This window comes from Artemia sp. Qi Xiang Cuo, chromosome 1, assembly GCF_049724085.1.
Source record: "Artemia sp. Qi Xiang Cuo chromosome 1, ASM4972408v1, whole genome shotgun sequence".
NCBI classification, from domain to species: Eukaryota; Metazoa; Arthropoda; class Branchiopoda; order Anostraca; family Artemiidae; genus Artemia; species Artemia sp. Qi Xiang Cuo.
Window position 1 is genome coordinate 52160167 of NC_142794.1, and position 20274 is coordinate 52180440.

Sequence of the window (20274 nt, forward strand, 5' to 3'; positions counted from 1 at the left end):
CAGGCGGCGGGCCTACAAGTCCTATTCCCTAGGCACGGACAGACAGGAACGCTGTACATGGCACAGGAAGGCTGCACAAAGGGTAATTGACAAGTTGTCTATTTGGACATGTTATTTTGATCACAAAACGTCATCGGTACTGATACTACGTTATTTTTCGAGTATGCTTTACTAGTTTACAAAAAAGTTAATACGTTAAATTATCCAAAATCATTATATAGTAATAAAATTGTCATCAGCAGTAACAACCTTGGGCATAAACGATTGTACATGTTTATGAAGTTCCAGCAAATTACTGGTGCAAGTAGCATGAAAAATAAGACCTTGTGAAGGCTGACTTGAGATTACTTTATTTGGCTGACAGAATTACGACCTTTATCAAATTCGTCAATCACTGAAGCTTTAAAAGTAAAAATACTAGCAAAAAATATTTTAAAAGATCAGCAATTTATGCTTTACTGGAAACTAAAAAGTTTTGTTGAATTTAAAGTTTCGTTGAGTCAATTGACCTTATAACCTTTACAAGGAACGGATTTTAAGGAAGAAACATTCCTGAAAATAAGACCCGTGCCCGTGTTAGACTAGCAACAATAGATTCGTAGTAGCAGGTTTAGATATTACACATAGACGCAATAGCTTTTCTATTTTAAAAGTTAGTTATAATAAAAACAAAAATACATTCAGACCCTAATTCGATTTCGCCATACAAATGAAACTCCATCCTACTGGGGATCCAAGGGGCAGGGGACAACAACAGGGGACCTGTTTGTGAGATTTCTGTTCAGTTAAACTGTATTTCTTCTATGGGTTAATCACGGCTCTTTTAAGCTTTACTCTTTACGTTTCGCTGAAAACTTGGCTATTTCAATTTAATTCAACAAAATGTCAGAGCTTTGATAAAAGCAGATACTAACCCCATTAAAAAACAAAAGATTTAATTATAAACAATTCGGTAGTATGGCTACTAAACCTCTTTAAGTCCAACCGTTCATAATAACTACGGTAAATAATTAGCAAGTTGTTGGTTGAATTAAAAAATGACAACGCGATCGTATTCTAAGCACTTGAAAACCATGTTCCAGTCGTTTCAAACCCTTATATCCATAAATTGTTTTTTTTTTTCTAATTAAAATTCGTGGTTACGTATATATTTTTTTTTTTTTCAAAAATGATCGAACTGAGCCGGTGGTCATATAGTATCAGGAAAGAGATCATTAGAACCGGAAGTTTGAGCTTCTAGCGTCCCTTTCATGCAACGAAAGACATTATCCCAGACCAAAATATCAATGGGTACCATTTTTTGCTGCAAAAAGCCAGTTTTTTGCCATATTGCTGATAAGTGACGCATTTGCCCCTAAGTAGCCATGTTGAAGAAAATAAACGTTTATTAGACAATAAACATTTTTTTTAATGAAAGAAAAGAAGTACATCTAAGACCCGTGCCCGTGTTAGACTAGCAACAATAGATTCGTAGTAGCAGGTTTACATATTAGGCTACACATAGACGCAATAGCTTTTCTATTTTAAAAGTTAGTTATGATAAAAACAAAAATACATTCAGACCCTAATTCGATTTCGCCATACAAATGAGACTCCATCCTACTGGGGATCCAAGGGGCAGGGGACAACATAAGACCTGTTTGTGGGATTTCTGTTCAGTTAAACTGTATTTCTTCTATGGGTTAATCACGGCTCTTTTAAGCTTTACTCTTTACGTTTCGCTGAAAACGTAAAAAAAAATATATACGTACCCACGAATTTTAATTATAAAAAAAAAACAATTTATGGATATAAGGGTTTGAAACGACTGGAACATGGTTTTCAAGTGCTTAGAATACGATCGCGTTGTCATTTTTTAATTCAACCAACAACTTGCTAATTATTTACCGTAGTTATTATGAACGGTTGGACTTAAAGAGGTTTAGTAGCCATACTACCGAATTGTTTATAATTAAATCTTTTGTTTTTTAATGGGGTTAGTATCTGCTTTTATCAAAGCTCTGACATTTTGTTGAATTAAATTGAAATAGCCAAGTTTTCAGCGAAACGTAAAGAGTAAAGCTTAAAAGAGCCGTGATTAACCCATAGAATATATATATATATATATATATATATATATATATATATATATATATATATATATATATATATATATATATATATATATATATATATATATATATATATATATATATATATATATATATATATACATATATATATACATTTATGAATATAAAGTATAGTAGGCATATGTAACTGCTAATTCTGGAAACAAGAAAACAATTACAATCCTCCTTTCTTCTGTGTTCCGTCAAGAATCCTGAGCATGCTCAGGCAACCTTGTTTAAATTCAGCCATACCAGCGGCTCTGGAGCAAATATGCTATATGTCTAGAAGAAATTTAAATTTCTCAAAGAACATGTCTACTGATCTTTTTGTGTTGAAGAGACTTAGCTTTGCACATTCAGGTGGATAATCAGTATTTATATTTTGTTTCTTTTTTTAAAATTGTCACGTTATTGTGCGACATATTAGTACATTTTCTGAAACAGTGGGAACTTAGATAAGTTAAGATTGTAGAAACAAAGCGCAAATGAAAAGTGAAGCGGAATTGACGCTCCGGCCTTTAGAGGGTTAAGGGGGTGGTTACCCTACTCTTTATTTGTAGTATTTATCTTCTTTTAGGCTCGGGACTATTCATTTTGTTTTTCTGTTCGCTTTAGTATTCATCTTTTTACAAATAGTACTCATAGTAGTTTGTCTTACCTTTATGTTCTAGGTCATTATTCGTTTTAATTTACTTTCGTCTCGGTTTTCATTTAGTCATCCATAATAGAACTGGAATGATTGTTGCAAGTGTGTTATTCCATTTCGGAGGGGTTATTAGCCCAATTTTGTACCCAAATCATAAAGATTAAAATTCCTTGGGCGGGGTAATTCCTGTTTAAATGAGGTGCAATATATATTACCTTTGTCGAAAGTTGACAATGAGCGTGGGGGATTGCAGGGGTCACAAACCACTTTTTGCCGTTAATCTTAAAGGATACACACGAGTGCTGAGGTGCGTTTCAGCGAAGCAGCCGAGTCAACTGATGGTAGACAAAAGTGACGACTTCGAGATTCATTGTCTGTCATTGACCGATTATATTACCGGTATTTAATTTCGCGCTGGCTTGCCAAGGAAGTAACCGAAAAATCAAAATACTGAAATTTTTTTGTCACTTGTTTGGCAGATATGAGCACCGCTGACCCTTGAAGTCCGGGCCCTAGCAGCCTTGTAAGGGATATGCTTCGATGAATCGCTGACTTTTAATACTTTGATACCTGCTACTGCCAAAAACATGTTTAATACATGGATCTTCTGTTCTACTCTATGATTATTAATAGCAATCTTATCGAATAGATGCCCTCCGATCAGTCTTGGACCTTAAAAAGGTTACCAGAAGTCAGAAGTTGCGATTGAATGAAACCCTTCCCTAAATTTCTAGGATCATTTGTTCAATGTAATGACACCCGGGGACAGAAATATACCTTACACATGACTCTTTACTATGCCTACTCTACTGTTTGGCTATGGTTTTTAATGATGTCCGTTTAGTTTGAATCATAACTTAGAATTTGGGTCATCTTATAAACCTATATTTTAATACATTCGAACTTAAATTCATTCCCAGTAGATATAGGGTGCTGCAGATGATGCCCAGTCTTTAAATATGAAATCTGGCTTTTTTTGACCAGGTATTAATTTTAGTTAAAAAGGTACTTGTCAATTAGCTGGAACCCACGCGATACATTGTATACGAAAGATGCTTAAGAAACTAGTCAAACGGGTTTCTTTGAATAGAGAATTGGACTGCAAACCGCGGTTTGTCAGTGCGTTTACGTTATTTAAACTTTTGTTTTTTGGGGTTTAGGGGAAAAAAGGGTAGGCTACCTAGGTTAGGTCAGGTTATGTATTTAATATATGATATGCTCTACCCCCACCCCCCGAATGTGCAAATATATAGCCCAAATTTGTTTCTAATGTATTATATTTTCATCCTATTTTGTTTTATTTCATTATCATTAACCAAACTTGACTTCTTGCGTGGTTTCCAGCTAATTGACAAGTACCGTTAAGAGTTTTAACTACATCCTTTATGGAACCAAACCACAAGAAAATTGGGACCGGTTTTGCCACTACTCAGCCTTTTTTTTTACCTATGGGAACATACCTATCCACTAGCATGGAGCCACTGCTTTAGAATATCTATTCGTTTTTTTTTAATGTAATGGGCTGCCGACCCAATCTATTCCTCGCATTTAACTCGGGAAACTTCCATTTAAAATGGGAAAAATTTGATGTAATTTCTTCTGAAGACGATGAAGTTTAAAAATACTTTTTTAAAATACGCCAACTCATTTCCCACGGTATACACACATTCCGTTAGTCGATCTAGCGTTTCTAGGGGTTCTAGCGGATCTAGAGTTTATGGTCGTTTTGAGCTATTAGATAGATAGATAGATCGTGTATTTCAAAAAGCCCAAGAGCCATATACACACAAAAAATATGAAAATAGAAAAATTACAACAGAGCAAATTACAAACACACATTAACATTAATGCAAAGCTAAAAATACCTTCTGGTAAAATACAAAAAAAAAAAAAAATAACTTTAATACCATATAATTAATAATAATTAATTGTAAAAGCATTTCCTTCTTTTTAATCCCTTATCTATGTACGCACCAATACGAAATATTGTGGTTGGATACTACTTTGTAAGATATTTGGAAGCAGCAAAACAATCCCATGTAAGTAATTTTCCCTTAAATCAGAGAGCACCGGGCACTTTCGGAGAAAATGGTTCAAATCTTCGTCCTCATCCCTACAAAGAGGACACACATACCGACCATCAGGATGTACTATCCCTCTGTCGAACACCATTTGTCTGCTCTGGATTGGAAGACAATTCGCCCTAAGCTGAATCTATCGACATAAAATCATAGCCGGTAAATTGAATTTAAAATAAATATCCTCTCCGAAACTAGGTTTAACCTGATTATAATGATTCAATGTAGCAGAATTTAAAACCAGCCCTTGCAACTACTGATTTCCTTGACCCTCTAAGATAAATCGTACCTGGCTTACTAAATTTGTTGGTAGATCAGGGGAACCAAGACCGTCATTCCATAAGTAAGCCATTCCCACACTTTCTAGTAATGACCTAATTTGGGATATTATTTATATCCTTTGAGAGTAATCAAGAGTAATTAATGAATAATCAAGTAAAACCTAAAATAACAGATTAGAGGTTATGCTACGAGTGAATAAATGGAACCTCACATTTGAGTTTATATCCTTTGAGAGTTCGTAATAATAATCAAAGAGCACTAGCAGCATTCTCCCTGGAATGGTACTATACTCTTCTTCGCAGACCATGTTGAAGAAAATAAACGTTTATTAGACAATAAACATTTTTTTTAATGAAAGAAAAGAAGTACATCTAGAATCTCTAAGGTCCTAATGAAAAACAGGTTTCAGCTGCCTAGTGAGGTATTGCTCACTCCGTGAAAAATCTTTAAACTTTAGTTTTTGGGGGTTGAAGGGGCGAAAAAAGGTACCTAGGTTAGGTTACGTATATAATATATGCTATATTTTACCCCCACCCTAATATGCAAATATATAGCCCAAATTTGTTTCTAAACTATTATATTTTTATATACTGTGAAATATATTTCATACTTTGTTTGGTTTCATTAGCATTAGCCAAAACTTCACTTCTCGCGCATTTTCTGGCTACTAAATAAGTACCATATATCAGGGCCGTATCCAGGATTTTTTTCAGAGGGGTTTACAAAATTTTTTTCGGTGAATGGGGGGAGGTACAAAAAACTTTAAAAAACACATCAAATAGTTGTTTATATTCATTTTTGTTACGTTTTTTACGAGTCGGACACATTTCTTGGGAAGTTCAAACTCTCTAGCCCCCCCCCCCTGGATACGGTATATATATATATATATATATATATATATATATATATATATATATATATATATATATATATATATATATATATATATATATATATATATATATATATATATATATATATATATATATATATATTTACAGTAGTAATTAGGGTCTGAATGTAGTCCCCTATATTTACAGTAGCATTCAACGTGACATTAACAACGGATTAAATATAAAAAAAGTGTTTTGAAATTAAAGTAAAGTGACTTCAACTGTAAACAAAAAGGAATATATATATATATATATATATATATATATATATATATATATATATATATATATATATATATATATATATATATATATATATATATATATATATATATATATATATATATATATATATATATATATATATTCCTTTTGTTTACAGTTGAAAAGTCACTTTACTTTAATTTCAAAACACTTTTTTTTATATTTAATCCGTTGTTAATGTCACGTTGAATGCTACTGTAAATATAGGGGAGCTACCATCCCCTCAAATTCTCGCTCTGTAAATTAAAAGTTTAACATTTGAATAACAACTTTTCAACAATGAAGGGTACGGGAAAAGGGACAAATGTTTGCTCTCTATTTCTAATGACATATGGCTGGATATGTTACTGCAGAACTCGTGAGAATTCAAACTAGTAGTTAACGTGCTTCCAAGAGCGACTGATTTTCAAAAAAAGGGAAAAGACCCCCTTAAAAGTTATAGAACCTTAATGAAAATCACACCATCATATTCAGCGTATCAGAGAACCCTACTGTAGAGGTTTCAAGCTCCTATCTACAAAAATGTGGAATTTTGCATTTTTTGCCAGAAGAAAGATCACGGGTGCGTTTTTATTTGTTTGTTTGTTTGTTTGTTTTTTTTTTTTTTTTTTTCCCAGGGGTGATTGTATCGACCCAGTGGTCCTAGAATATCGTGGGAGGGCTCATTGGAATGGAAATTAAAAGTTCTAGTGCCCTTTTTAAGTGACCAAAAAAAATGGAAGGCTACTAGGCCCCCTCCTACGCTCATTTTTTTTCCCAAAGTCACCTGATCAAAATTCTGAGATAGCCATTTTGTTCAGCATGGTCGAAAACATGATAACTATGTCTTTTAGGATGACTTAATCCCCCGAAGTTCCCAGAGGGAGGGCTAAAAGTTATGAACTTTACCCAATGTTAAGATATAAGTAATTTTCAACCATTAATATGGTAAAGGTGTACAGACACTGAAAAGCAGAGCGAATACTATACTATAATTGAGTAAATACGCTACAGTTTTTTTTTAGTGTTTTCAAAAGAGCTATATATTCTAATTAAACGGCCTTTGTGATTCAGGGGTTTCTGAATCAAAATTTTTTTCAACTTTTAACGTAAAGAGCGTTGTATTGACTAAGGGGACAACCAATTCATATAAGTAATAACATATACGTAATAAAAAAAACAATAAAAAAACAAGCGATACGGCTCAATAGTAATCGAAACTTTTAAAAACGAAATTTTGATGTCAATAAATGTATCAAAAGAATGTGTTTATAATGCTGATCCTAAATATATAAATTTTATTAAGTTTAGTATTACTCATCAAAGGCTACGAGCCTGAGAAAATTTACTCGATTTTTTAAAGAGGGGGAAACATCCCCTACAAGTGAAAGAATTTTAATGAAAATCACACCGTCAGATTCAGCGTATCAGAAAACCCTATTACATAGGTTTCAAGCTCATATCTGCAAAAATCTGCAACTTTGTATTTTTTGCCAGAAGAAAAATATACGAATATAGAAGTTAGTTACGTAAGTTAATTTGTAAAGACATCCATTTAGCAAAAGAAAAGTAAAATTTTTATACAAATAAAAGCTGCATTAACTAAAAAACGATCAGAAATTAAATAAAAAAAACAAGTTTTTTAAACTGAAAGTAAGGAGCGACATTAAAACTTAAAACGAACAGAAATTATTCCGTATATGAAAGGGGCTGTCCCCTCCTCAACGCCTCGCTCTTTACGCTAAAGTTTGACTCTGTCTCACAACTTTATTTTTTAAAACAATAAAAAACTTTAGCGTAAAGAGCGAGGCGTTGAGGAGGGGACAGCCCCTTTCATATACGGAATAATTTCTGTTCGTTTTAAGTTTTAATGTCGCTCCTTACTTTCAGTTTAAAAAACTTGTTTTTTTTATTTAATGCATTTCAGAGACTGCCTGTTTAGCTGCCATAACGTAGGTCTATGCATTTCTAGCTACTGTTAGCTTTCTGTGCTCACGAAGACAAGACGCGTGGTTAATCTGTATTATGGGAAGACGACACAGCTACGGTATTGTTGATCTCAACACGGCTGATGCAATTTTTCTAACTGGAAGGGAACTTACGTCAACTCTTTTCGAAAAAATTGATGCACCCTTAATTTAAATTGCAAAATGGGCGACCTTCACACGAGGCTACAAAAGAAGCTTTTATTAAAGCGTCGAGCCAATTAACGAATCTAATGGGTAAGCCAGCAAGACCGAATAATCTTTCAAAGCAAATGGAGACACTTAAAGTAGAAACAGAACTGAAGCCGAACAGTATTAAGTGTCAGAGAAATGTGCTAGTATATTACTTCGGGGATCAAGTGAGTATTGCAGATAGGTCTGCGAAGAAGAGTATAGTACCATTCCAGGGAGAATGCTGCTAGTGCTCTTTGATTATTATTACGAACTCTCAAAGGATATAAACTCAAATGTGAGGTTCCATTTATTCACTCGTAGCATAACCTCTAATCTGTTATTTTAGGTTTTACTTGATTATTCATTTCAATCTCTATTCCGTTTCAAGTTATTTTTTCTGTTCATGATAATTTCGCTCATTTTGGTTTTAATATCACTCTTTACTTTTCTGTAAACACCTTTTTTCTAATATGTTCTTGAATTAAACCGTGAAAATCAACGTAGATGTCTTAATCTTGGATTTTTTTTTTTTTTATTAAATAAATATCTACTTCAAAATTTTAACATATTCTGACTTCCTGTTTACCAATCTATCCTACTTAAGAATGTATCCGCTTTCACATTGTCTATTTTCTACCTTTCTTTCCATGTTTATCCCGACTAATTTTTTGTTTTCGCCGTTACAGCTGGACCTGAGGAAGTGCGAAAATTGGTAATATGTTTTAGGAGCAATTTTACTGTCACACGTTCCTTTGCTAAACAGGTCGTAAAATCAGAAACAGGCGAGTTTATCTTGAATACGAGAACTAGTGACAATGGGATAGGAATTGCAAATTTATGTTTTTAAAACTTTTCAACACAAACTGCAAGCCCCTTTTAAATAAGGCTAATTAAAAAAAAAAAAGTTCTGTAAAGGAAAGTAGAGCCATATTGTACTTAGGACTAGTATAAATTAAGTCGCATAATAGCTCAAAACGACCATAAACTCTAGATCCGCTAGAACCCCTAGAAACGCTAGATCGACTAACGGAATGCGTGTATACCGTGGGAAATGAGTTGGCGTATTTTAAAAAAGTATTTTTAAACTTCATCGTCTTCAGAAGAAATTACATCAAATTTTTCCCATTTTAAATGGAAGTTTCCCGAGTTAAATGCGAGGAATAGATTGGGTCGGCAGCCCATTACATTAAAAAAAAACGAATAGATATTCTAAAGCAGTGGCTCCATGCTAGTGGATAGGTATGTTCCCATAGGTAAAAAAAAAGGCTGAGTAGTGGCAAAACCGGTCCCAATTTTCTTGTGGTTTGGTTCCATAAAGGATGTAGTTAAAACTCTTAACGGTACTTGTCAATTAGCTGGAAACCACGCAAGAAGTCAATTTTGGTTAATGATAATGAAATAAAACAAAATAGGATGAAAATATAATACATTAGAAACAAATTTGGGCTATATATTTGCACATTAGGGGGGTGGGGGTAGAGCATATCATATATTAAATACATAACCTGACCTAACCTAGGTAGCCTACCCTTTTTTCCCCTAAACCCCAACAAAACAAAATTTTAAATAACGTAAACGCAATGACAAACCCCGGTTTGCATCCAATTCTCTATTGAAAGAAACTCGTTTGACTAGTTTCTTAAGCATCTTTCGTATACATTATATCGCGTGGGTTCCAGCTAATTGACAAGTACCTTTTTAACTAAAATTAATACCTGGTCAAAAAAAGCCAGATTTCATATTTAAAGACTGGGCATCATCTGCAGCACCCTATATCTACTGGGAATGAATTTAAGTTCGAATGTATTAAAATATAGGTTTATAAGATGACCCAAATTCTAAGTTATGATTCAAACTAAACGGACATCATTAAAAACCATAGCCAAACAGTAGAGTAGGCATAGTAAAGAGTCATGTGTAAGGTATATTTCTGTCCCCGGGTGTCATTACATTGAACAAATGATCCTAGAAATTTAGGGAAGGGTTTCATTCAATCGCAACTTCTGACTTCTGGTAACCTTTTTAAGGTCCAAGACTGATCGGAGGGCATCTATTCGATAAGATTGCTATTAATAATCATAGAGTAGAATAGAAGATCTATGTATTAAACATGTTTTTGGCAGTAGCAGGTATCAAAGTATTAAAAGTCAGCGATTCCTCGAAGCATATCCCTTACAAGGCTGCTAGGGCCCGGACTTCAAGGGTCAGCGGTGCTCATATCTGCCAAACAAGTGACAAAAAAATTTCAGTATTTTGATTTTTCGGTTACTTCCTTGGCAAGCCAGCGCGAAATTAAATACCGGTAATATAATCGGTCAATGACAGACAATGAATCTCGAAGTCGTCACTTTTGTCTACCATCAGTTGACTCGGCTGCTTCGCTGAAACGCACCTCAGCACTCGTGTGTATCCTTTAAGATTAACGGCAAAAAGTGGTTTGTGACCCCTGCAATCCCCCACGCTCATTGTCAACTTTCGACAAAGGTAATATATATTGCACCTCATTTAAACAGGAATTACCCCGCCCAAGGAATTTTAATCTTTATGATTTGGGTACAAAATTGGGCTAATAACCCCTCCGAAATGGAATAACACACTTGCAACAATCATTCCAGTTCTATTATGGATGACTAAATGAAAACCGAGACGAAAGTAAATTAAAACGAATAATGACCTAGAACATAAAGGTAAGACAAACTACTATGAGTACTATTTGTAAAAAGATGAATACTAAAGCGAACAGAAAAACAAAATGAATAGTCCCGAGCCTAAAAGAAGATAAATACTACAAATAAAGAGTAGGGTAACCACCCCCTTAACCCTCTAAAGGCCGGAGCGTCAATTCCGCTTCACTTTTCATTTGCGCTTTGTTTCTACAATCTTAACTTATCTAAGTTCCCACTGTTTCAGAAAATGTACTAATATGTCGCACAATAACGTGACAATTTTAAAAAAAGAAACAAAATATAAATACTGATTATCCACCTGAATGTGCAAAGCTAAGTCTCTTCAACACAAAAAGATCAGTAGACATGTTCTTTGAGAAATTTAAATTTCTTCTAGACATATAGCATATTTGCTCCAGAGCCGCTGGTATGGCTGAATTTAAACAAGGTTGCCTGAGCATGCTCAGGATTCTTGACGGAACACAGAAGAAAGGAGGATTGTAATTGTTTTCTTGTTTCCAGAATTAGCAGTTACATATGCCTACTATACTTTTATATTCATAAATGTATATATATATATATATATATATATATATATATATATATATATATATATATATATATATATATATATATATATATATATATATATATATATATATATATATATATATATATATATATATATATATATATATATATATATATATATATATATATATATATTCAGTGACCTCTGGGATTTGATTATGGAAACATTGAAACACTTTTTGTATGTAATTTTTATTAGCTTGACTAGTATGCATGTATTTCACAGGTTTGACATAACATAGGGTTACCATATAGATCTTATTGTAGAGGCGCCACAGTGCTGGGTAAAGAATGTAAAGCCTCGAAACCCGTTAAGGCCGGTGGTATTCTTCTGATGAGCCCTAAATGGAAGGTTTTACTTGGAAATATTTTGCTAGATTTAAGGTGCTTTTGCTGGTAATTTTACATCGACTTACATTTATTGATGACAACTTTGCATGGATTTGGACTTTTCTATTTGGTTGATGGTTTGGGCATACTGTTTGGTCCTAGGTAGTTGGATGGATGGGTAAGGTGAGAGCCTCGTTCAAGTGCACATTTGTCTCAATTGCTGGATTAGGACGACAGTTTTTTTTTTTTTTTTTTTTTTTTTTTTTTTTTTTTTTTTTTTTTGCCTAGTAATTACCTCTTAAACATAATATATATATATATATATATATATATATATATATATATATATATATATATATATATATATATATATATATATATATATATATATATATATATATATATTACTTCCCTATATAGCTAGAAGAGGTTTATTTAAGAATCGCCAGTAGTAGTTCTTCGTTTCCCCTATTGAAGAAATCTCCCCTTAGATTTACCATTTCATTGCATTTATCAAAAGAAAATGTTCCAATCTATCCCCCAAAAAACTGCATAGTGGGCAAGTTCGCAGTCCATTTGGAAAATTATGGTTCCTCCAAATTGTTACTAGGGATAGACAATCAGTTTGCACCTGAATCCAAATTCTAATATGCTGAATAGGTAATTTTAACTCAAATAATTATAATGGAGGGATTAAAATCTAATTTACCACAAAAAAGGTCAATAAGAACACTGAAAATAAACCAATTCTTATTCTCCATTTGCGAAATCGAATAAAAATAATCATTTAGAAGCAAACACTGCTCTGAAAATCGCTAGGTGACTTCGATTAATGCAATGAAAAGACAATATGAGACATATCTGTTTGTTTTTTTTAACTTTCTCCATTTTTCGATCTATAAATTTGGAGCAAAAGACTCGTCTAACTATAACGGCTTACATATAGGTGGATATACTGGTTTTATTTGCTAATTAAGAAATTCTTAAATATGGTCACAAAGTCATCTTTTCAAACAGTTCGTGATAACGAACTATAAGCAAGGAGCGACTCGGTCCAACAGTAAATTAAACTCTAAAAAGCAGAATTTTGATAAAAATAGATACACTAAAGAATTGGCTTTTTACGTTGATTCCAAATATGTGAAATTCATAAAATTTAATGTTAGCCTACTCATCAAAAGCTACGAGCCTGAGAAAATTTGTCTGATTTTCGGAAAATGGGGAAAACACTCCAAAAATTCAAGCGACCTTACTGAAAACACACCACCAGATTCAGCATATGAGATAACTCTACTGTAGAGGTTTGAAGTCCTATCTACAGAAATGTGGAATTTCGTACTTTTTTGCCAGAAGAAATATAACGGATCTGTATTTATTGTGTTTTTTTTTACTTTTTTTTTAAGGGTGATTGTATCGAACCAATGGTTCTAAAATATCGGGAGAGGGCGCATTCAAACGGAAATCAAAAGTTCTAGCGTCCTTTTTAAGTTATCAAAAGACTGGAGGGCAAAAGGTACAATAAAAATTTCTTTAGGACGACATTACCCCCCAGAGTGGCTGGGGAAATTGTTGTAAATGACGATATTTCCTAATTGTTTACATATAGTAGCCTATTTGTGGAAATTCACGAATTTTCTGAAGATGAAATTTTCCACAGGGAGAAGTTTCCAGGGGAATTTCCCAGGGAAGTTTTACATGGAGGGAGGGGGAAGGGTGTTTCCTAACAAGATTTTAAAACGGTCAGAAATAAAATAAAAAAAGTTTTTCGACTAAAAGTAAGGAGCAACATTAAAACTTAAAGCGAACGTAAATTATTCCGTATGAGTAGGATTGCCCCTTCTTCAGTAATCATTCTTTACGCTAAAAGTTAAACTTGCTCAAATTTTTTTAAGAAAGACTGCTCAAACACAAGGGTCGTTGAATTTGAATGAAAAGTATTTTTAAATAGCTTTAATACTTTAGCGTAAAGAGATAGGATTGATGAAGGGGCAACCCCTTCATATTGGGAATAATTAATGTTCATAAGTTTTAACGTTGCTCCTTGATGTCGGTTGAAAAAAAGTTTCTTTTAAGAGGCTGACGCATGGTATATTACAGTTTTCGGTATTTAAAGTAAATATAAAGATCTCGTAGAACAACTTCAGGTTTTTTATTCAAAAGCTCAGCCCACCAAGGAGTCCTTTAAGGGGAGAGAGAGTTTCAGATTTCAAACAACCCCCTAAAAGGGATCCTCCAAAAACAATACTACCAGTCAAATTAGGCCAAAAAAACTTTCAGAAAATGATATAGAATTATGATTAGTAACATCAATTTTGTGCTTTTAGTTTCTTACCTCTTCCTTCCTTTGCATAATCAGTTCTAAGTTCTAAAAATAATAGGTAGTCCAATTAAGAAAAATTATACTTTTCGTAAATCAAGTTAATAAAGTTTGATATGCACGATTCATCATTATGATACAGTCTTTTTTTCCAGGGATCACCATTTGGAGCGAATGCTCGTAGAAAGTTGATGAACTCTTTCTAACGCAAACTCTGAGCTGATACCCAATTTCAAGAACAAAAAACTGATCAGATGGCATACCCGAAACCATTCAACGATCCATCTGTCTCCAGGCTCTCCCTCAGGCCCATACGGTGTGAGATCAAAAATTCACTATAGCCATTATGTTCAAAATAGTCGAAAAATTAAAAATGTGGACTTCAGGAGGCAACATTGCAATGGCGGCCTAATAATTAAGCGGCAATATTACGCAAATAGCCCATATTACAACAAAACTTTTCATCAAAACCATTTAGAAGAAAGGTTGACATGTGTGACCTAATTGAACTCAGAGCTATAAAAGGATTTCCAATAATTATGTTTACCGATCCCAAACCGAGCCCTCTGGCCTGTGCCCCCTATAGCTCCTCCACCCTTCTTTTTTCTCTTTTTTTAGAAAAAAATAGATATCTTACGCCTTCATGATGTTCCTCTCCTTTTACTCACGATCATTCTGACATCCTTTGGTCATTAGTGTGAATGCTCCATTCCCAACTCCTTTTAGCCCCATCTCCCTTTGGAACACAGGGAATACAATCCTTCTCCGAGCCCTTTTGGTAAATATTACGTACATCCAGTCTCCAATATACTTTGCTAAAATGAACGTGGAATCCTGACTTCTTTATTTTTGTTTATTATTTATTATGTTAAATAAAGCAAAAAGTCAAGTCTTTAACCCACTTTAATCAATATTGTGTAGATTCCGTTTCCGACCCCTTCGGTCAATAGTATATACGAGCCTAATCCGATGCATTTTAGTCAGTATTGCTTAGGCTTCGCGTAGGACCTGGTCCCTTTTGGTCAGCACTAAATACGCTCCATCTCTGACCCCTTTGCTTCAATAGTGCATTCACTCCGTCTCCGATTCCCCTTTGATTAAAAGTGCAAACGTCCTGTACAAACCCGTTTGATTGGGATCTTAATATGACTGCTCTAAATTAGAACGATCTAAGAGCATAGTTTGCAAATGGTATTTCATTTCCAACAAATTTGGTATTTAAAGCTTGCTGATCCTATTTATTTCAAGTCTGAGGCTACCAAAATTGACAATTAAGAATTTATGAGTTTTTCGTAATAAAATATGAGGGCAATATCAGAATATAGAAGCCCAAAATTAAATATCTTCAGTAAAATATTTCACAGACAGTATTTGATTCCAATCAACGCTGGTATTTCAGAATTGCTGAGGTCGTTATTTACAAATCCGAGGCTAAATTATCGATACAGAGATCCAAGTCTAAAACATACTAAATACAAGATTTACAAACAGGCTTTGATCCCAAAATGAAACAGTCGTGCACTTCGTAGTCCAGTAGCTCTCCAAACCCATGAAAAATCAATACAAGCACCTTAACATGTAATTCTATTTTCTGGCTAGTTTCTGTTTCTGCTTCAGTTATTTTACCAAACGAATGGAATTAAAAGGAAAAAACTGATAAATAAGTGTCCTTTTAAGATAATAAAACTGAATTAATTCTCGTAAATGTATTTGTTTTACGACGAAAACTTGATTAGTATTTTAAATTTGTTACAAAAAAATAAAAAATTAAACTCTTCCAAGTACATACCTTTCTAGTCAAGTGCAAATAACACTGTGGCCCGGAACGGGGTTTAGAAAGGCGGTTGTCCAGCTCTTATTAGTGGTAGTTTCTATTCGTTCTAATTTTCACTTTACTATCAACTATCGTTTTTGTTCGTTCTATATTTCATTTATTTACTGACAATAATTTCTGTTCGGTCTAAACTCGACTATCTCTGCTAGTTTTGACACTGCAAGTTTAATATTGCTATTCCCTTTTGCTTGATGATTTTTTTACACATTTTAATTTAATAATAGGAAAAAGAGGATGGTAGCAAGAGCAACCGGTACTTTCCCATTATGTGGACACCTCGGCTATAGACAGTCGAATGAATGCAGTGATGGAGACTCGTAAATCGGGTAATTGTTATCTAATTTGATCGAAGAGCGTTGTTATCATTGAATTTACAATAATTAAACTGTTGTTTTTTGGGGTTTAGGGGGGGGGGAGGTACAGAGGTTAGGTTACGTATTTAATATATGCAATGCTTTACTCCCCCGCCCCCTAAGTTGCAAATATGAAGCCCAAATTTGTTTATAAACTACTATATATTCATCCTATTTTGTTTTATTTCATTAGCATTAACCAAACTTGACTTTTTATAGGTGTCCACATAATTGGGAAGCATCGAGCAACCTTGCAAAATCACACAGAAGGGATTACAGACAAGAACCAGGGACAAACTTGCCCTCAGGGCCCAGTCAGTCCTCTGGGTGAGCATGGTAAAAGAACACGATAAATTTCAGGCCACAGTCTACAGCAAAATCAAACCCAAATATTTCGTTTTCAACCTTATCAACCCATGTTCCCCTCACCTTACAACTATTGATGCCTTAACAAGGATACAATGATGCAACATCAATAAGTCCAAAGCCAAAACTAAGGCAATTAAACAGATTTCCATACAACTACTCCTAATACGTAATGTGGTTTTAATGATATGACAAATATGGGGGAAATCATAAAAATCAGGATTTTGAGAGGGGAACCTGAACACAAAAGATACGTCGCTCCCTTCCAATTTGTTTTTATAGAAGTTTAGTGAACAGGAGAAATCCCTCCCAATTCTATTAAATCTACACCTCCTATTTTTTTTTTCTCAGATGGCAACCTTGATCGCAAATTTCTACTTCTCAGATAGCTGAAAAAAAAGTTTCGAAGTGACATTACAAAAGGTGAAGTTCCTCAACTTGCAATTATTCAAGCATTAAAAGCCGTAAGAACTAGAAAACAAACTAAAAGGAGGTTTATTGTTCATCCGTACCTGCATTTTATTTCAAATCGTAACCCGGAGATATTAGAAAGATCTTTTAACCCCTGCCATGTGCGTGTTCCTTCCCGAAATTCCAACTCTCGGCCTTTATAACCCAGCAATTTCGATGCACCAACTGGCCAGAGTAAAGAAAAACAGATGACAAAAAAACTACCAACATTTGGTGTCTTGCTTTAGTACTAAGCAGTACGACAGACTAAGAATATATATATATATATATATATATATATATATATATATATATATATATATATATATATATATATATATACATATATATACATATATATATATATATATACATATATATATATATATATATATATATATATATATATATATATATATATATATATATATATATATATATATATATATATATATATATATATATATATATATATATATATATATATATATATATATATATATATATATATATATATATATATATATGTGTATATATATATGTGTATATATATATATATATATATGTTGAAATATATATATGCACATTAAAGGAGCAACATTAAAACTTTAAACGAACAGAAATTATTACGTATATGAGGGGGGTTGCCCCCTCGTCAATACCTCGCTCTTTACGATAAAGTTCGATTTTTGTTCCAATTCTTTAAGAATGACCCCTTAATCACAAAGGCCGTTTAATTAGAATAAATGAAAGTACTAAAAAAAACTTTAGCGTAAAGAACGTGGTATTGACTAGGGGGCGAACCCTCTTATATACGTAATAATTTCTGTTCGTTTTAAGTTTTGATGTTGATCCATACTTTCAGTTGGAAAACTTGTTTTTTTTAATTTAATTTCTGATCGTTTTTTTAAATAGAGCTGGGAAATCCGACGCTTCCTTCATAGCAATGTCCCTTGCCCCATGAAAACTTCCCCTATGGAAAGATCATCCCACGTACCCCCGCCCCCCAACTACCAGAAAAATCCCCCCTAAAAACGTCTGTATACTTCCCAATAACCAATACTATATGTAAACATTGGGCAAAGTTCATAACTTACAGCCCTTCCCCCCGGGGACTGTGGGGGATTAAGTCATCCTCAAAGACACAGTTATAATATTTTTCGACCATGCAGAACAAAATGGCTATCTCAAAATTTTGATCGGGTGACCTTGGGAAACAAATTAGCTTGGGAGGGGGCCTAGTTGCCGTTCATGTTTTTGGTCACTTAAAAAGGGCACTAGAACTTTTGATTTCTGTTCGAATGAGCCCTCCCGCGATATTCTAGGACCACAGGGTCGATACGATCACCCTTGGGAACAAAAAAAAAAACAAAAAACAAATGAATACGCATCCGTGATCTATCTTCTGGCAAAAAATACGAAATTAATTCAGATAGAAGCTTGAAACCTCTACAGTAGGGTTCTCTGATACGCTGAACCTGATGGTGTGATTTTCATTAAGGTTATATGACTTTTGAAATCAGCATAAAAATCTGATTCTTTTTATTTATCTACTGGTATCAAAATTCTGTTCTTTAGAATTTCGGTTACTATTGAGCCGGATCGCTCCTTACTTACAGTTCGTTACCACGAACTGTTTGATATACCACAATATGATGAAAATATAATACTTTATTAACAAAATTATGAATTATGGAAAGCAGGCCGTCCAGAACGCATTATGTTAAATACCTAACCTAAATATCTATATATAAAATATTTGATTAAAATATACCTACATAGTACTTTTTCAACTGACCGTAAGCTAAGTGTCTCTTAATACAGAGATAAAACCGATTTTCGGACATATAAGAGAGCAAACGTTCGACTGGGGTTGGGATAATACATAATTACCAAAAAGTTATATTCCTATATCTATTTGAATCTCGATTAGAGATAACAATAAATCCTAATCGTAATAAAATCTGAATTCTAAACATGGGCTGCTATGACAAGTGGTAACGACCTCGTATTTTTACTCAGCAGAAAAACTGAAGTGAGATTAGCATCAAAAGAGCAAATTTCTTAGGGGGACTTGCTGAGCCCTTTTGTATACAGCAAGAGATATACGGGAGGGGGTGGAGGTTCAGACCCCTGTGCCCATTGACACATCACTGAGTATCCCCTCGAAAATACTTTGCTCCAAAGTAGGAACAGAAGTAACCCCGAAGTCTCCTCTCGTACCCAGTCTTGATATGGAGAATGTGTACGCATATATTTTACACTGAAGTTCTCCAAACTGTTTTTTCTTTAAGCGGTTTTTGCTCATTTTCCATTATATTAGTCAACCCAGGGTATAAGTCCTCGGTTTTGGGAATTTCATTTGAAAATACAAATTTAAGAGTCAAGTCCTTAAACAATAAAGTCAAAAATTTACAAGGTGGAATCAATAGATTTGGCTGCTGAATGACTCATGTACTTTTTACATACGAAAACCCTTATATCTAAAATAGCAAGTTATAATTTGAAAGCATTAGAATTCACTTACCTGGACAACAATCAGACAATATACCATCCATTTTTTCTTGTCAAAATGCAGATTTTTAAACTAATCTTATTTTTCACAGATCAATGATTCAAAATTAAATTCTAAAACACGAACAAAGTCATTTTTCTAGTGAATATGACGAAAATAAATAGGATCAACATCTTAACAATGCCCAGCTATTAGAAAAAAAGGGCTAAAGTCACAGATTGTGAACTTTATGGATATTGATCCAATACCCTTCAACATATAAAGCAGTTATAGTATTACTATTCAGTGCTATCAAAAGTGAACCAACAAAAACCTATAAACCGGTTTCAATCGAGGAAGCTAAGTGTTGCTTGTCTGAATAAATATCATTGTATTTTTGTTGTTTTTTTTATGCATGTTTTTTCTAGAGGTTAAATGACATAATTTATAATATACTTCTT

At 33.6% G+C, this 20274-nt stretch overlaps 1 protein-coding gene across 1 annotated transcript in view; it reads right to left on the reverse strand.

The window, feature by feature from the left end:
* Positions 1-19976, reverse strand: part of ckn (CRK like proto-oncogene, adaptor protein) — a 176256-nt gene extending 156280 nt beyond the window's left edge. Inside the window, exon 1 of the mRNA XM_089108272.1 lies at positions 19847-19976. Coding sequence (XP_088964398.1) covers positions 19847-19877 — 31 coding nt within the window. The 5' untranslated portion in view covers positions 19878-19976. The remainder of the gene's footprint in view (positions 1-19846) is intronic.
* Between the last annotated feature and the right edge of the window lie 298 nt (positions 19977-20274).